The 21,338-nt window shown below is 39.9% G+C and overlaps 2 protein-coding genes across 6 annotated transcripts in view; one reads left to right on the top strand and one right to left on the bottom strand.

Moving 5' to 3' along the window:
• The window catches only part of LOC115582638 (synaptotagmin-2-like), a 37,011-nt gene extending 26,892 nt beyond the window's left edge, over positions 1 to 10,119 (top strand). For all 4 annotated transcript variants that reach the window (XM_030418706.1, XM_030418709.1, XM_030418708.1 and 1 more), the window contains 5 exons: positions 1,369 to 1,536; positions 2,373 to 2,540; positions 2,706 to 2,823; positions 3,304 to 3,437; positions 4,186 to 10,119. In XM_030418706.1, coding sequence (XP_030274566.1) covers positions 1,369 to 1,536; positions 2,373 to 2,540; positions 2,706 to 2,823; positions 3,304 to 3,437; positions 4,186 to 4,401 — 804 coding nt within the window. In that variant the 3' untranslated portion in view covers positions 4,402 to 10,119. The remainder of the gene's footprint in view (positions 1 to 1,368; positions 1,537 to 2,372; positions 2,541 to 2,705; positions 2,824 to 3,303; positions 3,438 to 4,185) is intronic.
• A 1,916-nt stretch (positions 10,120 to 12,035) lies between these two features.
• LOC115582639 (protein phosphatase 1 regulatory subunit 12B-like) lies at positions 12,036 to 21,081 on the bottom strand. Of its 2 annotated transcripts, XM_030418710.1 has the most exons (7): positions 20,708 to 21,081; positions 15,594 to 15,610; positions 15,308 to 15,446; positions 15,029 to 15,130; positions 14,565 to 14,615; positions 14,418 to 14,468; positions 12,036 to 12,441 (listed from the first exon to the last, which is right to left on the bottom strand). In XM_030418710.1, the coding sequence occupies exons 1-7, from the start codon at positions 20,804 to 20,806 to the stop codon at positions 12,355 to 12,357; spliced, it is 546 nt and encodes a 181-aa protein (XP_030274570.1). In that variant the 5' UTR covers positions 20,807 to 21,081; the 3' UTR covers positions 12,036 to 12,354. The 2 variants fall into 2 exon arrangements, with proteins under 2 accessions (XP_030274570.1, XP_030274571.1); XM_030418711.1 differs by lacking the exon at positions 14,418 to 14,468.
• Positions 21,082 to 21,338: the final 257 nt, after the last annotated feature.

The following is a 21,338-nucleotide window of genomic DNA, read 5'->3' as shown; positions in this document are numbered from 1 at the left end:
CATTATATCACAAGAGTAACTGCTAACCGTAGCTGACGTTAGCTCAGTTAGCTGTGCAGCTAGGGGTGAGGTGTGGAGTGGGAGCCCTGGGACCAAATTGTTGGTTGTTTACACTGCTAGCACAGGAGTGGTTAGCTGGTTAGCATGCTAACTTCAGTTGATATCTTTGTAACACAGTACACAGCCAACTGATATTTCTTCAAATTGCAACTTTAACTTTCTTTGATTTGAGTCAATGACCGTAACCTTACTAATGAGCAATAAAGGTTTTCCTACTCGTGCTAGAGGCTGATGCCTTAGCCTTAGTTTATAGTGTACTGCAAATATTGCTGTCAGTTCTAAGCTAGCTTTTCTTGGTGCAAGCTATTTTTCAGAACATCTTTAGGAAAAATATTTCAAAACAGGGGGCAAAATCTGCCATTTTGATAAGTGGTGGGGTGTAAACCCAGTGTAAATGCCTCTTATGAGCATTAGCTAACTGCTAGCTGGTAGCCTCCATTTCTAAAAGGTACTCTCGTAGTCATATTGTTACAGTGATATTTGTCATTATCTCTTACATTGTCATCCTCTTCACTGATGATGACAAGCTCTTGGCCAAGAGGCAATACATTTCATATTTTTGTACATATCAATAGAAAACCTTGTCTTATGACCCATACCAGATGTTTCCCCACGTCTACATGTGAGACTACAGCTTCATATTAAATGCACAGATATTTGAGTAAAACTGACCTTCTGGTCTAACTATGAATATTTTTCCAAATGCTCTGCTACTTCTTTAATGTCTGATGCTTGCAAACGTATCCATTTATTTTTATGAAACTCCAGAATAGCGGCGCAACAATCATTTTCCCAGACAGGCTGAAAAAAAACTGGCTTCACAATAATTCTGGGTAAAAAAAAAGGGAATTTGTCAAAGATTAGGTGACTTGTCATCATTACTGTAATGCCCTTAGGAGCATATGGACACAGCGGTTGTATATGACATGAGTTAATGAGGCTTTAAGAGGTGAATCAATGAGAATATGCCTTAAATTAAGTCAACATAAAATAGAGCAGAGACTGGCATACATATTAGATATATTTAAATCTTATGGCACAGAGGAAAAAGGCAGATTTCAGAAGTGATCACACTGTGATAATTGTGTGACATTGAAGAAAAACCCTCTGACATTCAATACTTCTCCAGTCCGACGAGAAGTTCGTGGTGATTGATTGCGCGGCTTCAGATGTCAGATGATGTTACATCACCAGGCTGTCGCTGCAGCTGTGACCCAAATGAACAATCTCTTATAAACGCTGGATTTTTTTGCCTGATAAAAATGTATTCTATCCCTTCACATCCTGCCTCCCCTTCTCCGCAAACAGCTCACCGTTGGCATCCTTCAAGCCGCGGACCTCATGTCGATGGACTCAGGCGGCACCTCCGATCCTTACGTTAAAGTCCTGCTCCTACCTGACAAGAAGAAGAAGTACGACACCAAAGTCCACAAGAAGACACTGAACCCTGTCTTCAACGAGACATTTGTATTCAAGGTGAGTCGTATCAGAAGATGATGATGAAAATGTCAACTAATAGAGAATTTGCATCTTGCTCCTCCGGCCTGCACGGCTGAGTGGATGCAAGTGTAAACACACAGAGGTGTTGAAAATGAGCAGCACAAAATAATCATCCTTAACCAGCCGCCAGTGTGTCCCTTCCAGTGTGTTAGTGTAATAGCGCTGAGTGTGTCCTGACAGGTTTTCTCAGGATGTGTGTACTCACTGGTCTGTGCAGCCTGCAGTACATGCTGCTCTTTCCTCTGCCGGCTAATAAAGCCCACAGAGACTTAACAAGCGGCTCTGGGTCACGCTGGAAGCTCTGCCTGTCTGTACATTTGCAGAAAATGGAAACTTTTTTACGGAAGTGTTTTCTCCCACTTTAATGCAAAGGCTTATTTTGAATTTCTTTTTGTAGTTTTAAGTTTTTTGTTATTCATTTCCTATGCGTCTACGATGGATGTTAGCGTGTGGAATTGCCCCTCATCTTCATTTAGGAAAGTTTTAGCCAGCTGGTAATCTTTTTTTCTGCTATCCTTTGTACAAGTAAAATGGTATTGAATACGTTTTATTGTATTTAAGTTAATTTGTCCTTAAATACAGGTTATATTTACTCAGAGAGCTCCAGTCTAACCCATTGTTTGACTTTAAAGAAGACTGGACAAGCCACAGGAAACCCATGTGAATTTTTCCCTACTGGACATCAAATCTAATATTTAGAATGAACATGTTTCCTTCCTTATTTGAGGATTAAATTCACTTTTATAGTACAAATCATTAAAACGCGAGTCATCACGGTATAAAAGCAATTCTGCGCTGTGTCTGTCGATCAGGTGCCCTATGAGGAGCTCGGCGGAAAGACTCTGGTGATGTCCGTTTTCGACTACGACCGATTCTCCAAACATGACGTCATCGGCGAGGTGAAGATTCCCATGAACTCCATCGACCTCGGACGGCCGATCGAGGAGTGGAAGGACCTGGAGAGCGCCGATCAAGAGGAGGTGCTGTTCAGATTCAGACTTTTGAAGTCAGGCTTTTAAAAAACATATACAGTTGTGAAAAAGAGATGTTTTGTCAGATTCTTAAACAATCAGTTTTTCTGTTGTGGGCTGATGAACACGTGTGCTTGTCGTCTCTGCCTCTTTTCTCTGCCTCTGAATGCTCAGCCTGAGAAACTGGGAGACATCTGCATCTCCCTCCGTTACGTCCCCACCGCCGGGAAACTCACCGTCTGCATCCTGGAGGCAAAGAACCTGAAGAAGATGGACGCCTGTGGATTATCCGGTAGAGAAAGTTTAACTTACAATTGATATTGGTGCTGTTGGGAACAATTAAGGCTTCGAAAAACACGACACGACAATACATATTACGACATTTTGGAAGATCGCTGCGCTGATGTGCTGTTCTGAAGGCCTGGAACAGAAAAGACAGCTCTGCATACTTAAATTCACTGCATGTATGTAATGATAAACCCAATCTCTGGGTCCCTAGAGCAATCCCAGAACTCATAATGACCTCGAATAGAGCAAATACACTTGGGAAGTGCAGCTCACAATTGTATTTCGGCAGCATCAGATTCCACAGGCACAGCATCTCCCACACAAGCCGATAAATCAATACCGAGAGCGATCACGAGCATCAGCATCACGATTAACAGAGCGGACGTAAATATTGCAGGAACTACAGGAAGGCCAACAATTAGGTTGCATTAACTTGCCTCGATGGTCTTTGTCGCTGCTCTTACTGATTGATGCCCTTTTGCAGATCCGTATGTGAAGATCCAGCTGCTGCAGGGAGGTAAGCGCCTGAAGAAGAAGAAGACAACGGTGAAGAAGAACACCCTGAACCCTTACTACAACGAGTCCTTCAGCTTTGAAATCCCTCTGGAACAGATGCAGGTACAGTACGAGACAAACCGATTTCAACAAAGCTGTGAGTGAAGCAAAGTGTTGTTTCCCCCCTTTTTTTTTTAAAAAAAAAAGGTTTTGGAAGACAGTTCATGCACGGTATCATTTTGTAATCTGGATTGTTTTGGTATCATAAATTCAAAATGGCTTAGTGCCTCTGGAGTAACTGTTAAAATCCTCTTATTCTCAGAAAACCAGACAGGTATTTGAACAAGATATCAAAATATACTTTTCAACTAAATGACGTGAGAAAAAGTCTTTTATCCAAAGTCTACAAACATTTTTTATATACTTTTTTTTGTTTCTGTGTTTGAAAATACATCTGTTCCCTCCAGTGGACGTTGTGCACGACAGGATATGTTCAGCCTATTCAGATTCCATCTTTGTTGAATGTTTTATTTGAGATTCTGATGCAATTTGCACTTGAATAATAAAAAAAAAAGGTGTGAAAGAAAATAAACAGTATTATTCCTTTTTTACTTGAAAAGTAAAGGTTTTACCTGTCTCTGGTTTTCTGAGAACGAAACGATTTAACAGTTAAACATTTGCATAACTCCTTCAGGATAATATATTGGCGGAAAAAGAAGTTATTGGCATTATTTTTTATTCATAAGAGTGAAAACAAACAACGAAAAAAGAAATCATTACTCTGTGATTTAATAATTCATGCATGGAGGAGAACAGAAACAGAAAAAAACAACACACATAAATGATGAATTCTCTCTCGTTCCCCTCGTAGAAAATCTTGGTGGCGGTCACGGTGTTTGATTACGACAAGATCGGTAAGAACGACGCCATCGGAAAGATCTTCGTGGGCAGCAAAGCGACCGGCCTCGGCCTGAAGCACTGGTCCGACATGTTGGCCAACCCGCGTCGCCCCATCGCCCAGTGGCATCCATTGCAGCCAGAGGAGGATATCGACGGCCAGCTGGCATCCTTGAATGCAAAGAAGTAACATGCTCCACCACCAACCAGCTAATGCACTAACTCAGAAATCCCCCCTACCCCCTACTTTGCATGAAACCCATGACTTAACACGTGACGACTCGTCATGAAACCTGCTCAGCAAAAAAGAGACATCTTAGAATATCTGCTCATTCATGGTTAAGTCGCGAGAGGAAAAAAAAAAACTATTTTTAAGCATCACATTTCACACATGTTAGTGTATGCTGAGAAGAGTGGCGTTGAGTTATCTGGTGACTGGTTTCGTGAATGATCGACTTTTGGTCTTTCTTTGATTTGAAGAGAACTTAGACAAACTGATTCTTAGGGTGCTGACACTGAACGGAAAGTGTTGACGTGAAGACAATGCTGGAAATAAAGCTTTAGTTTAGTTTGTAGAGCATGCTTTACTTACCTCCCCACTGCCCCTGCATACACCACGCCCTGTCTTGTATCTTGCTAATAAGTGTGCTATAACTTGCAATAGAAAGTACTGTAGTATTGGGTTATTTCCTTGCATAGAGTCTGTTTAAGTCTATAACATGCAAAAAAGATTTAATTGAGGATGAATGAGGTCACACTGAACGCAGAGATCCATGTCGCAGTATATTTTCAAGAGGAAATAAACGATTGTCTTCATTCTAGCAGCTCACATTTGATCGAGGAGACACACACACACACACACACACACACATTTACACTACAGTGTTATACATCACGACAGGGTTTGACACAGTCGTCCGGTCTCAGTTGCTTGTTTTGTGCACGTCTGCGTACGTACATCTCTGTCTTCTTCAAACGGATCTAATGTAGGACAGGTATACAAGGGTGCCTTTTCCTGACACGACACTTTGAGAAAATCAGTAAGCTTCATTGTTTTATTTTATTTCAGAGGGGGGGGGAAACTTTTTACAGAGTGAATCTCGTTCAAAAGCAGTCAGGGACACTGTGAATGTGCCATCTGGAGTCTCGTCTCGAGCTGTGTCGACCACTTGGATGTAAAAAAAAAACCTTACTTACCTGTGGACAAAGTGAGGATACTCGAAAGGCTAACCAATGATGTTCAAAACCAATTGTGACTATGCTTCTTTAAGAAAAATGCTTCCTGAAAACAGTGCCATCTAACACGCTTTTTTTTTGTTTTGATATCCATTAAACAGATTAAATGTCTTTAGTACAACTTTAGAACGACAGCTTCTGGTGAGACGGCACGAGGATTTCTGTCAAAGGCGAGATGTTTTTATAGAGAATTGAATTTGAAATGTAAAGATGTGGCTGCACTTTTTAAGAGAACGTGAATTCGAGTACAAAATGCAGGTTTTGTGCTACGTCAAACATAAAATACTTGGATTCCATTTGCTTGAACCAAATAGAGCTGCAGAGCCGAGCATGTGTCATTGCCTCACAGTACTTCACGTTGTTTGGATCGCTCGCTCGTCAGCCTCAAGCTCCGTAAAAAAAAAAAAAACCCGGAGTGCCGCAACATGGTGGTGTTACAGCTTCATCGCAGACACACTGCTTTTACTGTGATGTGCAGAGGGACGGAGGCAAACAAATGTCAAAAGGATTTGAATCTTATAAACAACTCGACACCTAAATGTGAAGTTTAACCACTGCTGAATACTTAATGTAGACATTTTAAAACCCACTGAATTAAACCTCTTGCACCAGATCAGCTTAAGGTTTGGGAAATCCAGTGACACCAAAACCAAGATCTCACTCGCTCCCGTAAAGTCTGGGTAAAACATTTTATACAGATGTAGTTTACATGACGTCACACTAATAATAATTTGGAATTGCATAGCATGTATTGAAACCAGCGTTCACAACAAACACCAAAACACAATAATAAAATGCAAACTAATGAAAAATAAAACCAATAAGAGTGGATGTGCAATGTCTAGAATAAAGTGCAGTGCAATTAATAAAGATAAACATAAATCTAACAATGTAAAAGCCTTGTGGTGATTTTCATAGCTGTGACATTTAGCATGGCCTTGCTGATGCTACTCCAGGATGAGCTACTGAAGATGAAAACCGCAAAATAATATTTTTTCCTTCATGTTAAAGTGTCTTGTGTGACAAGCTTTATGTTTGGGAATGCTAATGATTGATTTCCAACTACAGGTATTTGCACCCCAGGGTGTCTTTCTGCAGTTGCCACGGAGCACATGGAAAGTGATACTATTAAGTAAAAGTAAAGACATTATTATTTGATGGAAAAATACTAAATCTCCAAATTAAGCCATATATGTAGGAGTAAAAAACAAAAAAAATCACAACATTTTTATTACTAATGTGTGCTGCTGATCTTTTGTATATTTATTGTCTCAAAAAACAACATGCAGAAAAAAAAGTTAGCATAAGTGAATTAATGAAACTTTGAGCTGGAGCTTGAAAGTAAAAAATACTTTATTGTTCACATTACAGTTGCTCCTTCTAGAATAAAAAAAAAACATCTGACTGTGGATATACACACGATTTAAATAGCGATAGATAACATAACAAGAATTAGTTAGAATAAAATATATGAAATGCAAAAATATAAGAATAACAGTACAAATATGTAGAAAAACTATAATATCTAACAATGTTGTATATATTTATCCACCTATATAAACATATACACACTCCAAAGGGTAATTGTACTGACAAAAATGTCACTAAACCCACTGAAACTAGAGAGAAAATATCTCAAAAATCTTGCAAAGTTAAAGAAAATGAGAAATACATTTCTGGATCTGTCACTTTATCTGGATCAACACCAAAAGTTAATAGGGTCTATTCTGGGCTGAGAACCAGTTCTTCGTGCGAGTTTCATGGAAATCTCTTTGATAGTTGCTGTGTAATCCTGGTGACAAACCAACCAACTAACCAGCTAATGAACAAGAGAAAACATAACCTCTGTGGCGGAGGAAAAAAAGAGCCCAGAATCATTTCATCATGTGATACTGTAACAGTATCTCGTCTAATATAACTAATAGACTAAAAATACCATCCAGTTTAAATGATATTTGGTGTCAATGAGCGGGAACTAACCTTTTAAAACTGTACAACTCGAAATGACCTTCTGTAAACATCCAAGGAGGGACTTCAAACAGTTCATAAACATCCAGAAGATCGACAGTAAACTATTTCAATCCTGTCATGTCCGTGGTATTTAAATTTCCACATTAAGGCTTCAGCAGTGGTTACACTTCAGAAGCGGCCGTTCAGTTGAGAATATAAAATTCACGTCACCACGGCCTTTCTTTGCCTCAGTAGGAGGTCGTATTGTCACCAGAAGTAAGGATAATCCTGCAGGAGGGTGAAGTGCAGCACACTGATCGGTCCATCCACAATACTACTTCTTCCTATTGTCAACATTACGCACCGCGCAGATCTGTTAATAGGCTACAGCATGTATTTACAAGATGATGTAAATAGTGGCATGTTTTAAAGAGGAACCATAATTATATTGTGTATGTGTGTTTGTGTTCTGTGTCATATTTTGATAATAAAAACGGAGTAAACAAAAAAAAAGAGTATGCACTGACTGCAAAGTGTATGTATTTTTGCTGAATGGGACCGAATGTATGTTTGGATAACTCATGTTAGGGTTCACAGGCTCCTTTAACGCCACACTCCTTTAAAGCAGGGTTTGCTTTGTGTATCATATGTATAAAAAAGAAAGAAAGAAGGACAGAAAAAAAAAATCCCACTCAGTTTGCCATAATGCTGCATGACTGTGTGTGGTTCTCTGTCGTCGTCTGTACGTGTCCTCTGTGCCGGACTGCAGTCAACTCGGGCTACAAGTCATTTATTGTTCATTTCTGCTTGCACTTGTCTCACAGTGTGTGTTTTGTCGCCGACCAGTAAACTGTATATATTTAAAAAAAAAAAAAAAAGAAAAAAAAAAAAAGGAGAATATTTGCCAGCTCCTTGATTTTCTATCTCAGTGTTACCGTAAGTGTTTCCTTCGTTCACTCCTGCCAGATCGAGTCATGGTTTGTTAAATGTAGATAAAGTGAACGACGTAATCGACTTGTAGCCCCGTTTTTTTTTCCTTTCTTGCCTCATTACGTAAACTGTACCTTCTCATCTTATTGCTGTTCATATAAACCTGCTCTTATATGACTAATTATACTTTTTAACAAGAGAAATGAGCGTCAGACGTCAGTAATTTACATATGAAATAAACCGACCTTTCTTTTTTAATGTCACAGAACATTTTTTTCTTAAAGATTATTTCTTTACTCGATTAGTTCTGGGAAATATTACAGCTGCATGTTATTAATGCAGTCCTCTTATGTAGCTCCAGTCAGACAACGAAGCAATCAATAACCTTTTCATAATAAATGTCACTTCATGAATGAACAGTTTGACTAATGGCTCGCAATACGATGAGCGGGAGATGTGTCACTTTGTGCATGCTGTGAGATATCGATGCTTTGTCTGCCATGACATTTTCTGGCGTGAGGATCTGTTTCCCCTCGTCTGTGAGTCATTGTCATTTTAGATAAACCTTTATTTAGACTGCATGAAGATGAACGATCTTTATCTTCATGACAGTCCATCTTTAGAGTGTAATGTCGATATATCTCTATGTTCAAGGGGATAAGAGGAGTACTGAAGATTAGGGCCACCGTATAAATCCTTTTCTCAGAATTGGGACTTTTTTCTCCCAATTTTGACTTTCAAATTCTGATTTTTGGGATACAAATGAGAATCAGAATTCTGAAAAAAAGTCAGAATTCTGAGAGAAATTCTCTGAATTTTGAGCTAAAGCGCAGAATTTTGTGAAAAAAATCTGAATTCTGTGGAAAAAAGTCGCAATTCTCGGAAATAAAGTAATAAGTAAGTTAAAAGTCACAATACTGACAAAAAAAATGAGATTGTGACTTGTGAAAAAAGTCAGAACTCATTTATTTTTGTGTATTACAGTGGCCCTAACCCTCTTCTATTGAATACACAGCAGACACATTTTCCATTAATAATATTGAGTCTGTTTTGAAGACTCAATCCCACAATGTGGAGTCACATTTGAGTTCAGATGTTATTGTGAAGGAGCACCACACCACATCCTTAATGTGTGTCAGGTCATCCTCTCCCGTGGACGGTCGACTCATCTGCGTGTACGAGCTGACATTCTGTCGGCGACTTTGTGTATTTTGCAATAGGACCAATAGAGCCTGTATTTGTTTCTTGTCGTTCTGTTAATGTACTGTCATTTTTCTGCAATGCAGGCAACAAAATCCCCCGTCTTCCTGGGTCACACAAGCTATCTTGAGCACAGAGCAAGACCCGAACAGTGCAGAACAGCATTCGCATTGCAATACTGCCAACCTGCTGCTTCTAATAACGGTTCCTCTTTATTCCTCTAAACGTGAACATAGCCATGATACAGAGCATCCAAAGACTTGACCGTCACCCATCACGCATTCACTCTCCGAGCGACACAGACAAGGGAAATGCTTGAACGTCTTTTCTTGACTCTTCTTGTTTTCTGTCTTGTTGTAGAGGTGTGTCAGTACAGTAGTTGTGCCTTTTTGTGAACTGCATGATTTATTTCCACACGGAATCCATGTTTTCCAGCAAAAAAAAGAGAAAAAGAACAAAAAAGACCGACAAAGTTGTACTCATATAACACTCTATGTAGAATTACTCAAGGGAACCAAAATATGGGATGTTGTCAGGACATATCTGTGTGTTGTCAAAATGTAATCATAGGAAATAAAGGCATTTTAAGTAGCCTCGTCCCGTGTGGTGTGTGAAGGGAATCCGAGGGTGCGTTTCCACTTCTGGTCAGAGGGTGGCATCATGCACAGCATGAGGAGAATGGGAGGCAGTGTTGAGAAAAGACATGTTGGAGCCGCTGCTGTGACGCAATGTGAATGTGGTGACAAATGGTGGATGACAAACCTGCAGAGCGATGAACCAGGATGAAGTTCGTGTTCATCATATTTGAAATTGAAACAATTTTTGAGGATTCTCCTTCAGATTATTCATAATTTACAAAGCATAGAAAATGAAATGTCATTTCAGCAGGGATCCCATTACTGTAAGATTATACATGGGACTCATTAAATGTCTTTATTGTGCAACAGTAGACACATTATAGCCAGAATTTTGTGTAAACACAACAGTTCAGTTTTAATTATCATAAAAATTACTTCATGAAAGAGCTGTACTTTTGGTTCCGTTTTGTCCAGTTTTTGAAGGACTTCTGAATCACATTGATTTTAAATAAATTGGGGTTCATTTTTAACAATCCGCTGATAAAGATCTTTATGTTATCTACTCCAGAACAGCTACTTAAAGGGTCACTCCACCAATGTTACAAATTAAAGCGTGTTTACAGGTCTTAGGGGTACAACTGTATAAGTGAAAAAGAACAATAAAGCCTTTTGAGGCTCCAGAGGAAGCTGCATATTATAAATATGAAGAGAAATTGCCTCCAGTGATGTCACTCCCTGATGTTGCATTGTGGGTAATGTAGGCAGGGAAAAAAGGTGATATTTCTATTTCTGCTGTATCGATTTTGATCTTTTTTTTAATCCATCAGTGTTACAGGAATGCAGTGGACTGCTTTCAAACCATGGGGCCTACTGTACCCACAATGCACTGAGCCGGCAAGTGACATCGCTGGAGGAATTTTATCATATTACACACAGCTTCCTCTGGAGCCACAAAAGGCTTTGTACTACTTTGTTCACATATGCAGCAGTTTTCCCAAGACCTGTAAACACTCTGATGTCGTGGTCTTGCGTTTCAGTTTTGAGATTTCCTGTTTAATGCTCCTTGTGTGTCATGTTTTGTTTTTGTTTCCATTTCCTGTCTTTGTTTTTTTCCCACCCTTTTTTCTGTGTACACCTGCTTTCAATAAGTTAATCAATCCTGCATATTTAATCCTGTGTTTTTCACGTATTTACAGTTTGTCTGTTTTTGTCCTTTGTTGCCTGTGTTCCACATCCATTCCCTGGTCCTGTATTCTCCTCGTGTCTTGCCTTTGTTGCAGCTGGTATTCCTTGTGTCCCCTCAGTTTGCACTGTTTTTTTTTTTTTTACCTCCTTTTTGCTTTTATGGACCACAGCTTTCATTAAAGCTAGCTGCCTCTGTGTGTCTTCCGTTTGGTGAAACCATAACACAAACTGGCGGAGTAACCCTTTAATCGACCTTAAGATGAGATTTTGTTCATCATTACTTATTTAAAAGAGAGAATCTGAAGCCTCTCCACTCGCCATGAATCAACCGGCTCATATTTTACACGCAGGTCTGGTTTCGCTGTAGCGCTGACAGTTGTGATTCACCGTACGAGCGCCTTTTATGCATTTGATTGTTTTTATATCGCAGGTTAAGAGGAAAAAGCCTCTAATTTGTGACATCATACTTCAAGGTAAAGCTCTTGAATCAGAGATCGCGCCCCCACGTTCCTGAGAATTGCAGCTCATCCATCATCCACCGTCCCCGATAGCTCAGAGTTTCAAGGTCCGCATACGGAGTGAACAAATATGGCTGTTTCCATGGTAATACCTTCAGTGGAAATACCTGCAATATTTTGTCCATTTATGTACGTATGCAGGGGTATTCTTGATATGACTGCATCGTTTTAGAAAAAAGATCTAATCCTGGACAGCCCCTCCACACAGCGAAGAAAAACACACGTAATGATTGTGTTGGCATTTGGCTTTATGTAGAAATATTTAAATGAACATACAGTATGAACTTTAACTTAATGTATTGTCTGTCTGGGAATGTTTTAATACTGTAGATCCAGTACAGTACAAGGAGGCTTTCACAGCTGATTTCATTCATCCCTGTGTATTCATCCTTGAAAATGTTATAGACGACAGGGCAAAAAATGTCAAGTTTCCCAAATGAACTGGAAAACTATGTACATACATTCTCTCTGAGGATATCGTGAACGTAGCGAGAATGCAGGTAGACCTCAGGTGTCCGTCTCTCTTCTCTTCTCATCCTTCCTGTCTCACTTGGACAGTTTGGTGATGACCCGGATCAAGGCTCCGTTCTCGTCCTTCAGTCTCTGGTTCTCCATCTTAAGCTCTGCTTTAACCTGTAGAAAGAGCATGAGACAACTAAAGTCAGCACAGATGTGAAGCAACGTGTTACTGATAACCTGGAGGGCTCATTGTCCTGGGTGGAACGTGTCTTTTCATTATGGTCAATAGATGAAATCAAAACTTTAAAGGGGCTGCAAATAACTTTCATTCTGCGTTGATTCTGGCGCCCCCTGTGGACAAAAGCGGTATGAGCACCGCCAGTTGCTGTCATATTGCGATCTGGTGAGCGCTTGCAACATACAGTATTTCTAATACTATTTATTAAATTATTTTTTAAACACATTTGTTTGCAGGATGTATGACAATGAGGTTCTATTAAGTATTAAAAGTAGAAAGGTGTTTCACTAACATATATGATGTTTTTTGATCACTTTTACTGATTTATCAATATGTATGTAGCATTTTACTGCTTTAATTGTTTAAAGTTGAGCTCATTTTAACTACTTTATATACTCTTAGGTAGTTTAGTCGACAGACATGCATCATATTCTTTAAGACAGTCATTTGTAGCGTCGCTGTCCTTTGAGAACAACACACAGTATCTCTGAAAATTCTCCTCCTCAGGGCGCCACAACAGCCCCTCCGTCACGCTTCATCCTCCACTTACTGTCCAAGAAGGCAATGAAGAAAGGCCAACAAAGTACTTAAAAAAGGAAATAGATATACCCTCAAGAGCTCAGTTTTCAACTCGGTGATAAAACCGTTTCCATCTAATCCAAGGGAGGTATTAAAATAGTTTATTCAGTTCTTCCAATTTATAAAGGAACACTTTATGCTTCACCAAATCAGGAGACATTTATTATTCCTTTGCCAGAAGGGGTATCAAGAATTGTAAGACAAATGTAGTGAATAAAAAGCACATCATTTGCCTCTAAAATGCAGCGTAGTAGAATTATAAACTGGCTACAAAGACGATTCCCTCTTAATGTGTCTAAAGTGGAATAGAGGAAATCAACAATATGAAGGATAAGACTCACAATCTTGCTTTACAAATGTTCCACATACATGGAAGTTCAGACAGAGCTAACACGGGGATTCATCTGTCCTTCTGTTTCTTTTTTTCGAGGGACTGTGAACTTTGTTCCTCATCACTTACTGCACATCAGAATCATGTTAGGGAAGGATCTCGTACTGTCTAGTTTCAACAAGAGGAATGATCACAACTTATAAGTCCTGCAGTTTGAAAAAAATTTTAAAAATGTGGACCATATTTTTCATTTTATTTATCATGTCTAAATGTTGTAAATACAGAAAACACCACAAAAATATTTAGTGGACATATTAAAGATATATTAGCCCTTCAAAAATGTATATTTTGCGTTTCCTTTTGGCATTTTGAGGCTCTATATTTCTCCTGCCTGTCTCGCCTGCTGCTGCTACATCAGAAAAGAAAATTACCTGCACACACAAAAAATGAGCAATCTGATCTGAATTAATCCGGGCAATTTATTACAATAAATCAAATACTTACAAGCTTACGTAACCTCGACTCTTGCATTCAGTGACACAAATAAAATCGGTCCAGACTTGTTTAAATGCAACAAAGCTTCTCTGTCGCGAGTGTCTATTTTCAGACCGGTCCCCCCGTGTTTGTTTGGACCCTGTCATCCACAGAAAACAACAGGTTTTTGTTGGGATCCTCTTGGGCATAACACTGCAGACGTTTGTGAGCGTTACCCCGTCGATGAATACTGATGGCTCGCTCGCTGTGGTGTCAAAGTGCTCACACATTCCACAGCCGGCAGAGCATAATGGTGACAAATGATGTCAGCTCGAACCTCCGCAGACAGAGAAGAAGCTAACACCACAGCTCCAAGTGCCACAGACACCTAACACTGTTTGGACGTGATGGTTTATTGTGTTCCTGAAGTCAAACAGGCAGCTTCAGCCCGAGTAAGGGTCATCCTGCTGTATTGTTAGCTATTCATATTTTTAAAGGGGAGAAAAAAGGCTAGTATTTCTGAATTACCTTCAACTGTTCTTCCATATCTGATATCCTCTTTTTTAGACTCCAACTTTCCTATGAAGAATAACATTTAATAAAAAAAATAATCAAGGTAAACCAAAACACTTTGAGTAAAAAACATATTCATGAGTATAAAAATGTTGTTCTTACCTTTTTTTCTGTCTCGAGCATGTTGGAGCCACAGTCTCCTAGTTTCCCCTTCTGCAACAATAAAGGGTCATTACATAAAAAAGCCTTAAAAAGTGTGTGATTATTATGTGTCCGTGGTGGAAATATCCAGTATACCCACAGGTGCACACAGAAACTTTAATGCGGTTCGCTTTTGTTGTTCCGGAATTCAGACCTGGAAACTGACAGTAATCACGTTGCAGCTTCCTCGTCCGGCTGCAAATATTTCATATCGCATTTCTGTCACATTACTGTATAACCTGCTATCATAACGAGAATATATGGGAGACATATCTGTGTGCGCTCAAGAAAAATTGGATTAATTTAAATCATGGCCTATGGAGAAACGTCTCTGTACTTTCTGAGTCGCCTCTCCAGGAAACAAATTCCTTAATTTTCTTTCAAACTCATGAATCAGGATTGGACTTACTGACCACATGACCTACCTGTGCTCTCTGCAGTTGGTCCTGAATCATGGCGAGTTCCTGTTTACTTGTTTCCAGCCTGGACTTGAGCCTGTGATTGGTGGCCAGCGCCTTCTCATACATCTACAAAAAAAATGCATCTGTTAGGATTTCCAATGACAGCTTTCACGGCGCATAGTCACAAACATTGACATCAGCCGCCACAGTGACTCTTTGTGTGGTAGTTTTAACATTTAATTCCTTGAACACTGAAGCAACATTCAGTCCAAACACTACCGACATGCAAACTTCATGGCCTGCCTTTTTATAGTCATTGTTTGCCGTCTCTTCCTCGGCCTTTTTCCTTGCAGACAGTCTGTTCTCCCTCCGTTTGAAGTAGGACTCGGCGTGGTTTGTTGATGCGTCGTTGGAGATGTCGGAGGACCCAGACGAGCTCAATCTGATAACACATGAGAGGTATTAGCGACTCAACACTGGGGCTTAGCTCGGTGTATTATCAGTGAGTCTTCTTTTGTCATTCTCTCAGGAGATTATTGAATGTCTTTTGTATGTGTTAATGTTGTGAATTAAAGTAGAGGGTGGTTACCTCGACAGTCTCTCATGCTGAAACAGAGGAGAAATGTTTTTAGAACTGGCTGAATGACCAAAATGTAAGAAATGCAACAGCAACATCAATATCAGGTTTTCAGGACCTTCCTCATCGTCCTACTTAAAGACGAACACCAGTATTTTTAAATCTTTGCCTATATTTACATGTTTTGTGTGTAAATGATTCATACTTGCCAAAAGTTTTGGAATCAGTCCAGTAGATCGCCTCAGCTGGCAGATGTCCACTGAAAGTGCTTGTTTACAACATTATGGAAATGGAGATAGACCTTTTTGGTTAATAATCAGATCCTTTTTGTAGCCATAAACACAGTTGTCGTCCAAAAAGAAGTCTAATCTTTCTCTCAAATTGTGTGCGAGAAACGTGAGTCAGAGTCGGACTTCAGAGTTTTGAAGTTCAGTAGAGGAGCTGCCAGAAGATTTTATTTACAAAGTGACTGACTATTAACTTACTGGTCTGGACATTCTAAATGAAGGAACAACTGAAACAAACCACCTCCAACGAGATTTCAGACTGAGATTTCTGCATGAGCAAGGCCTGTTTCTGCTTTTTAAAAGAGGATCTCACACTTTAACAAAAGGTCTCATTTAAAAAAAAAAAAAATGTCAGACACTTCAACCTGTCAGTGACACGAACAAGCACTTTTAGTGGACTTAACTTTAACAGTCAAAGTTGGCCCAACAAGATTACATTGGAACCATTACAACAGTGGCATCTGAGGCGATCTACTGGACTGATTCCAAATGTTTTGGTAAATATGAATCATTTACACACAAAAAAAAAGGAAATGCAGGGCCCCGGGTTTGAAAAAACTGGATTCCCCCTTAAGGTTTTAGAAGCGTTTATTCCCAACTTAAACCTTATGTGGCATGAACAAGTCATTCAACCCCATCATGACCCTTTTCTTTATTTAAATAGATGCTCATTACTGCACAAATAATGACATCCCACAGCTTGACTCCTTCATTTACTTGACAGGCTGTTTGGTCCTGATGTGAGATTTATGAAGTACAATAAGAATTCAAATCCACAAACGAGGCTGTTCTTGTACCATGTTGACCTTTTTTTCCTCTACATAATAATGTAACCATGCAGTTTGTGTCCACCCGGGACACATGTTATGACGTGAACATGTCAGCAAGTACATTCATTATCTGTACATCTTGGTGATTCTTTGAAGTGACCTGACCAGTAATTCTTTACGAAAGAACTTCCAAGAAAAGGTTTATGGCGGTCTGACATACTGAGCCAAGTTAAAGAAGGAGAGAGGAAATGATCCCTTAAATAAACTGACAAGCACAGATAAGTAAACACATCCAAAAAAGGTAATAGTTCTGGCAGTGGCGTTCACGATTTGTCCATTATGGCCTGCTGAAGATGGAAGCTTTAGTGCGGTGTTCTTGATGAGAGACATTCAAGAGGACGAGCTTCAGATGCTGCTAAATGATGAAAACTCAGACAAAAATACTATGAGCCACATTGTAATATTTTGATAACGATAGGTGACAAATGAAGTGTGTTAGTAAGATGTTGAGCCAGTATGGGCTGTCAGATAAGCCTCAGCTTTCCTTGGCGGAGACTGTCCCTTAACCTCCACTGGAAAAACTATTCTTTCAGTGTACTCCCTTATTTAGTGCTTCTGATGGTAATGGCGGTTAGCTCTGTCTAACACAATGCTGAAATTAGGTTTCTTTTTAAGTTCCCTGGTGACTGTGAAGGCCACATTTACTGTATATAATGTTCTAAACTGTTTCCTCTCCTGAGTGTAAGACTTGCGAGCTGGTTGGGGGCTGGAGAAAGAAGTTTTGCCAGACTAATGCTTCTAAGTTTCTTTCTTTTTTCCCATCTGTGAAATTATGTGAGAAAAAAAATGCACGAAACAGAGTAAGAAAAAAAAATAATTCAATTAAAAAAATAACAAATTCAGAAGACATTTTTTTACATGTGTGAATCTGAGTGACAGAAAAAAAATGTTCACGAAAAAATGTGATGTAAATGTTTGTTTGTTTTTTCCGTTTTTTTCTGTTTGTTTTTGTACTACAAATTTTTACCACAAGAGGCTGAAGTGCTCGACTTTCCCATGACATTGGCTCAGACTTAGAAAATGTTTTACCAGACAAAAAAAAATCTCAGTGGAGATTTTTTTTTGTATGTGTCCAGCTGATTGAAAAAAAAGGTTTTTTTTCCCAAAAGAAAAAATATTTTTTCACGAGAAAACGTAATGAAATGTTTTTGTTTTTCCAGGAAGAGTGTTTGGTTTTGTAATACTAGTTTTTACCACAAGATGCTGTAGTGCACAACTATCCCATGTCCTTAGATCAGACTTTGAAAATGAATCACCAGGCCTGTCCTTCAGGGCATACAGGTGTACTTTTTGCACCTAGATCAGCTGACCTGCCACCCTCACACGCTGACCTCTAGTGAACAGGTGGGTCTGTTACACACTTTGGTGTGAGACTGGTTTATAGCATGTTTTTTTTTACCATGCTGATGCTAGCATTTGGCTCGAGGTAATCCAAACTGCTTCATGTAAAAGACATGGCAAAATGGCTTTAAGTCAAGATACATAAAACAGTTCACAGGAGACAGAAGCCCTGGAGCTGCTGTAGATCCTCTCCCGAACCTGCTGAACTCATCCTCTCCTCCTGCAAAATGCTCATTCATCATATTAATCATGGGGAAGCTAATATGACTATGACTATGAGGTTTATTACATTCGCCAGTGCTAACAATCAAAATGTACCAACTCATAAGCGGTAATTATCTTTCGCTGTTGTAAATACTCCTGCATACATCAGAGGAATACAGGTGCACCGGATGATTTATTCCTGCTGGCACAGCTTCTGAAGGCGGCACATGCGGCTCCATTTCGTGTTGTACTTTATTCTTCAGACGTCGAGACTTGATTGTCACAGTCACGTGAGCTAAAGCGAAAAGCAGACTTGTGGCCACTGCTTAAACATGTCTAACTAAATAATGGAGATGACAAGTGGATTCCTGTAAAGAACAAACAGGGCTTTGAGTTACAGACGCGATGTGTAAACACCGTGATATGCCTCGGCTCAGACATTTACAAGATCACTGGATCCTCACCAGACTCTGATGTCAGCTCCTTCCAGGCTGTCTCTGGACACTTGGATATACTTAGTGGACGCTCATTAATGATACACGGTGTGCAGACTTGGAAAAAGCTCTGGTTTAGATTAAGCAACGTGACATATAAACAGCTGCTGATGGAAACAGAGGATTTTGTGGCATTTTTATCCCATGTATGTGAGCGTCTCTGTCACTAAGCTGTCCTCCAGCCCTTCTACATCCCACGAGGAACCTCTTGCCTGCTGACCAGCTATTCCCAAGTGGAAAATGTGAGCTTCCCGTAGGACTAGCAGAGAGATAAACATCCATAAATACTGCGTCCGAGTTCCCACAGGCCGGTCCTGAGCGCTCTATCCCTCCTTCTCTCTGCTCCCTGTCATCCTGTCGTTCACCCCCTGTTTTCTTTCTACTCTCTTCCTGTGTCTCTCTCTTCTTCTCTCCATTTACCCTTCCCAAGTGGATTCTTCGTTTACGTAAACAGATATGACTAACTGCTCATTACAACTTTGCCTCAGTCACACTCACAAGGTTTGTTCCTCCATGCTCATGCACGGCAACATGCAATTTTGTGTCACAGTTTATGTGAGTCATTACAAAGCTTTATAAGCAAGCTGAAGTGTTTTTGAGAGATAAAAACTGTTATTTTCTGGGATGTCACGGTGGCCTCAGAGTCCAAGATGCATATCATTGTAACTACACTGTTCCTGCTGTGCTATTAGGAATACAGGCAAATGTCATCAACTGGTAATAGACAACTTTTTCTGCTCTGACTTATTATTATATCCAACAAGGCGGCCAAACAGACAACTGGAGTACGAATCACACCACTGGATATTTTTACCTGGAGATGTTTCCAGCCTTTAAATGGTGACAAAGCCAGGTGTTTTTTTTTAAGCAGACCTGCGAGCATTTCTAGTGGTTTTAATGGCGTCAAACCCGTGTGGTTTTGAGGAGCCATGGAGACAATTTCCAGCCATTTTAGTGGTGACAAAACCAGGTGTTTTTCAAGGAGCCATGAAGGCATTTCCATCCACTTTAATGGCGTCAAAATTGGGTGGTTTTAAGTAGAGCTGCAGACATTTGTGGACAACCAAAATGGTTACTTTTCACAGGAGGTCAGACCATCTCCGTCCATGAGAGTGGCAACCAAAACAAGTATTTTAATCCAAACCATGATGTTTTCCTAAACAAATAGAAAAGTTGCAACATCCAGTTTTAACTCTTGTGAAGATTGCAGAAACTTACTTCCAACTGGGAGTCTTTCTACTAGATCAGTAAGTATAAGAACCAACCGGTCTTTAACAATGAGGTCAAGATTTCTGGGTCAAATTAGGATTCCTATGGCTGTAGTTTCCTTTTGATAGTAGCCAGGCTAGTTGCAGTATCCATTTTGCTAAAGGCTCTGACAGTAGTACAACAGAAATACAATTTGAAATGTTTCAACTTTAAAGTTGTAGGGAGAACATGTCTCACCCAAACAAGCCTCTATAGAGCAATACGTGATAAATAATACAGTTGACGAATGGAAACAACACCATCTGTATTTCCTTGTATAGAATTAATTAAAGGAGCCCTAGAAGAGTCACTGATGACGCCCTCTCTTGAGAAACTCTGCTGTACATCCTTCTGTCTGTTACAAAGAAAGATAATGTAATCCTGAAAGCATCTTCAGTTGCATTCCAACAGCTGTAATGTGTAAACACCGTTTCCCATGAAGGGACTCAAGTTATTTCAAATGAGGCAGGACAGAGTCATTTAGAACTCATTTTCCATTCATTATAAAGGCTATGTCATGAATGGATATTGAATTATAGATGATACGTCCAAAGATTCCTTGACAAAATATACAAACACACAGGAAAGCCTCTGCGGTTTGTTACAGAGACATTTGTTTGACCCTGGCTGAACTTTAATGTTAGAGTTTTGAATTATGTCAGCCATGGCATTTCCTCCAACTAAACAGACACTGGAAAGATTTAAACACGATTAGACCTCACCCTCAGGCTCCTGGTGGCGGCCGCGGCGGACGAAGCCGGAGAGGAGTCGGAGAGCGCCTTTCTAACGCGCGGCTGATCTTGAGAAAGCAGAGATGACATCGCTCCCGAGCTGCCGTCGCCCGCATGCAGCTGTGATGTGCACTCCAAAGTAATTCCAATAAGTTTTAGATAAAAGTTCTTCTTCAACTACAAAGATGCAAACAAGATGATGAAGGGTGTATTTACCCTCCACTGATGTGAAATTATGATGCAGCTGCTATCCTCAGTAAAAGAGAGAAAACTCAAGTGTGATGGTGAGACATCGAATATCTGATGAGAGTGAAAGAGCTGCACAAGTGTGAGAGCTGTGGAGGAAGTGGTCGGACCAGAGAGTAGGCGGGCTGTAGTGTATGTGCGTGTGCGGTGTGTGTGTGTATGTGTGTGTCTGTGTGTGTCAGTGTGTGTGGACACAAGGATCTGACAGCAGTATTGTTCACAAGGGCTCTCAAGGGACTCAGGGTCCCTCAGCAAATATGGAAAAAGTACAGTAAAGCATCATTAGTCTCATTTAAGGAGTTAAAATTGTCTTATTTTGGTACTAGGGAAGTTTGCTGATGTTGGTAAACGTGTACTTCCCTGTGCGTCAAAAATA

This window comes from Sparus aurata, chromosome 6 (genome assembly GCF_900880675.1).
Source record: "Sparus aurata chromosome 6, fSpaAur1.1, whole genome shotgun sequence".
NCBI classification, from domain to species: Eukaryota; Metazoa; Chordata; class Actinopteri; order Spariformes; family Sparidae; genus Sparus; species Sparus aurata.
This window is presented reverse-complemented; position numbering and strand designations above follow the sequence as displayed.

Coding starts and splice junctions, on each gene's coding strand:
- LOC115582639 (XM_030418710.1), bottom strand. CDS start 20,806: ATGTCATCTCTGCTTTCTCAAGATCAGCCGCGCGTTAGAAAGGCGCTC. Junction 14,616..15,028: donor ACCAACTGCAGAGAGCACAG/GTAGGTCATGTG, acceptor TTATTGTTGCAG/AAGGGGAAACTAGGAGACTG. Junction 14,469..14,564: donor TGCTCGAGACAGAAAAAAAG/GTAAGAACAACA, acceptor TATTCTTCATAG/GAAAGTTGGAGTCTAAAAAA.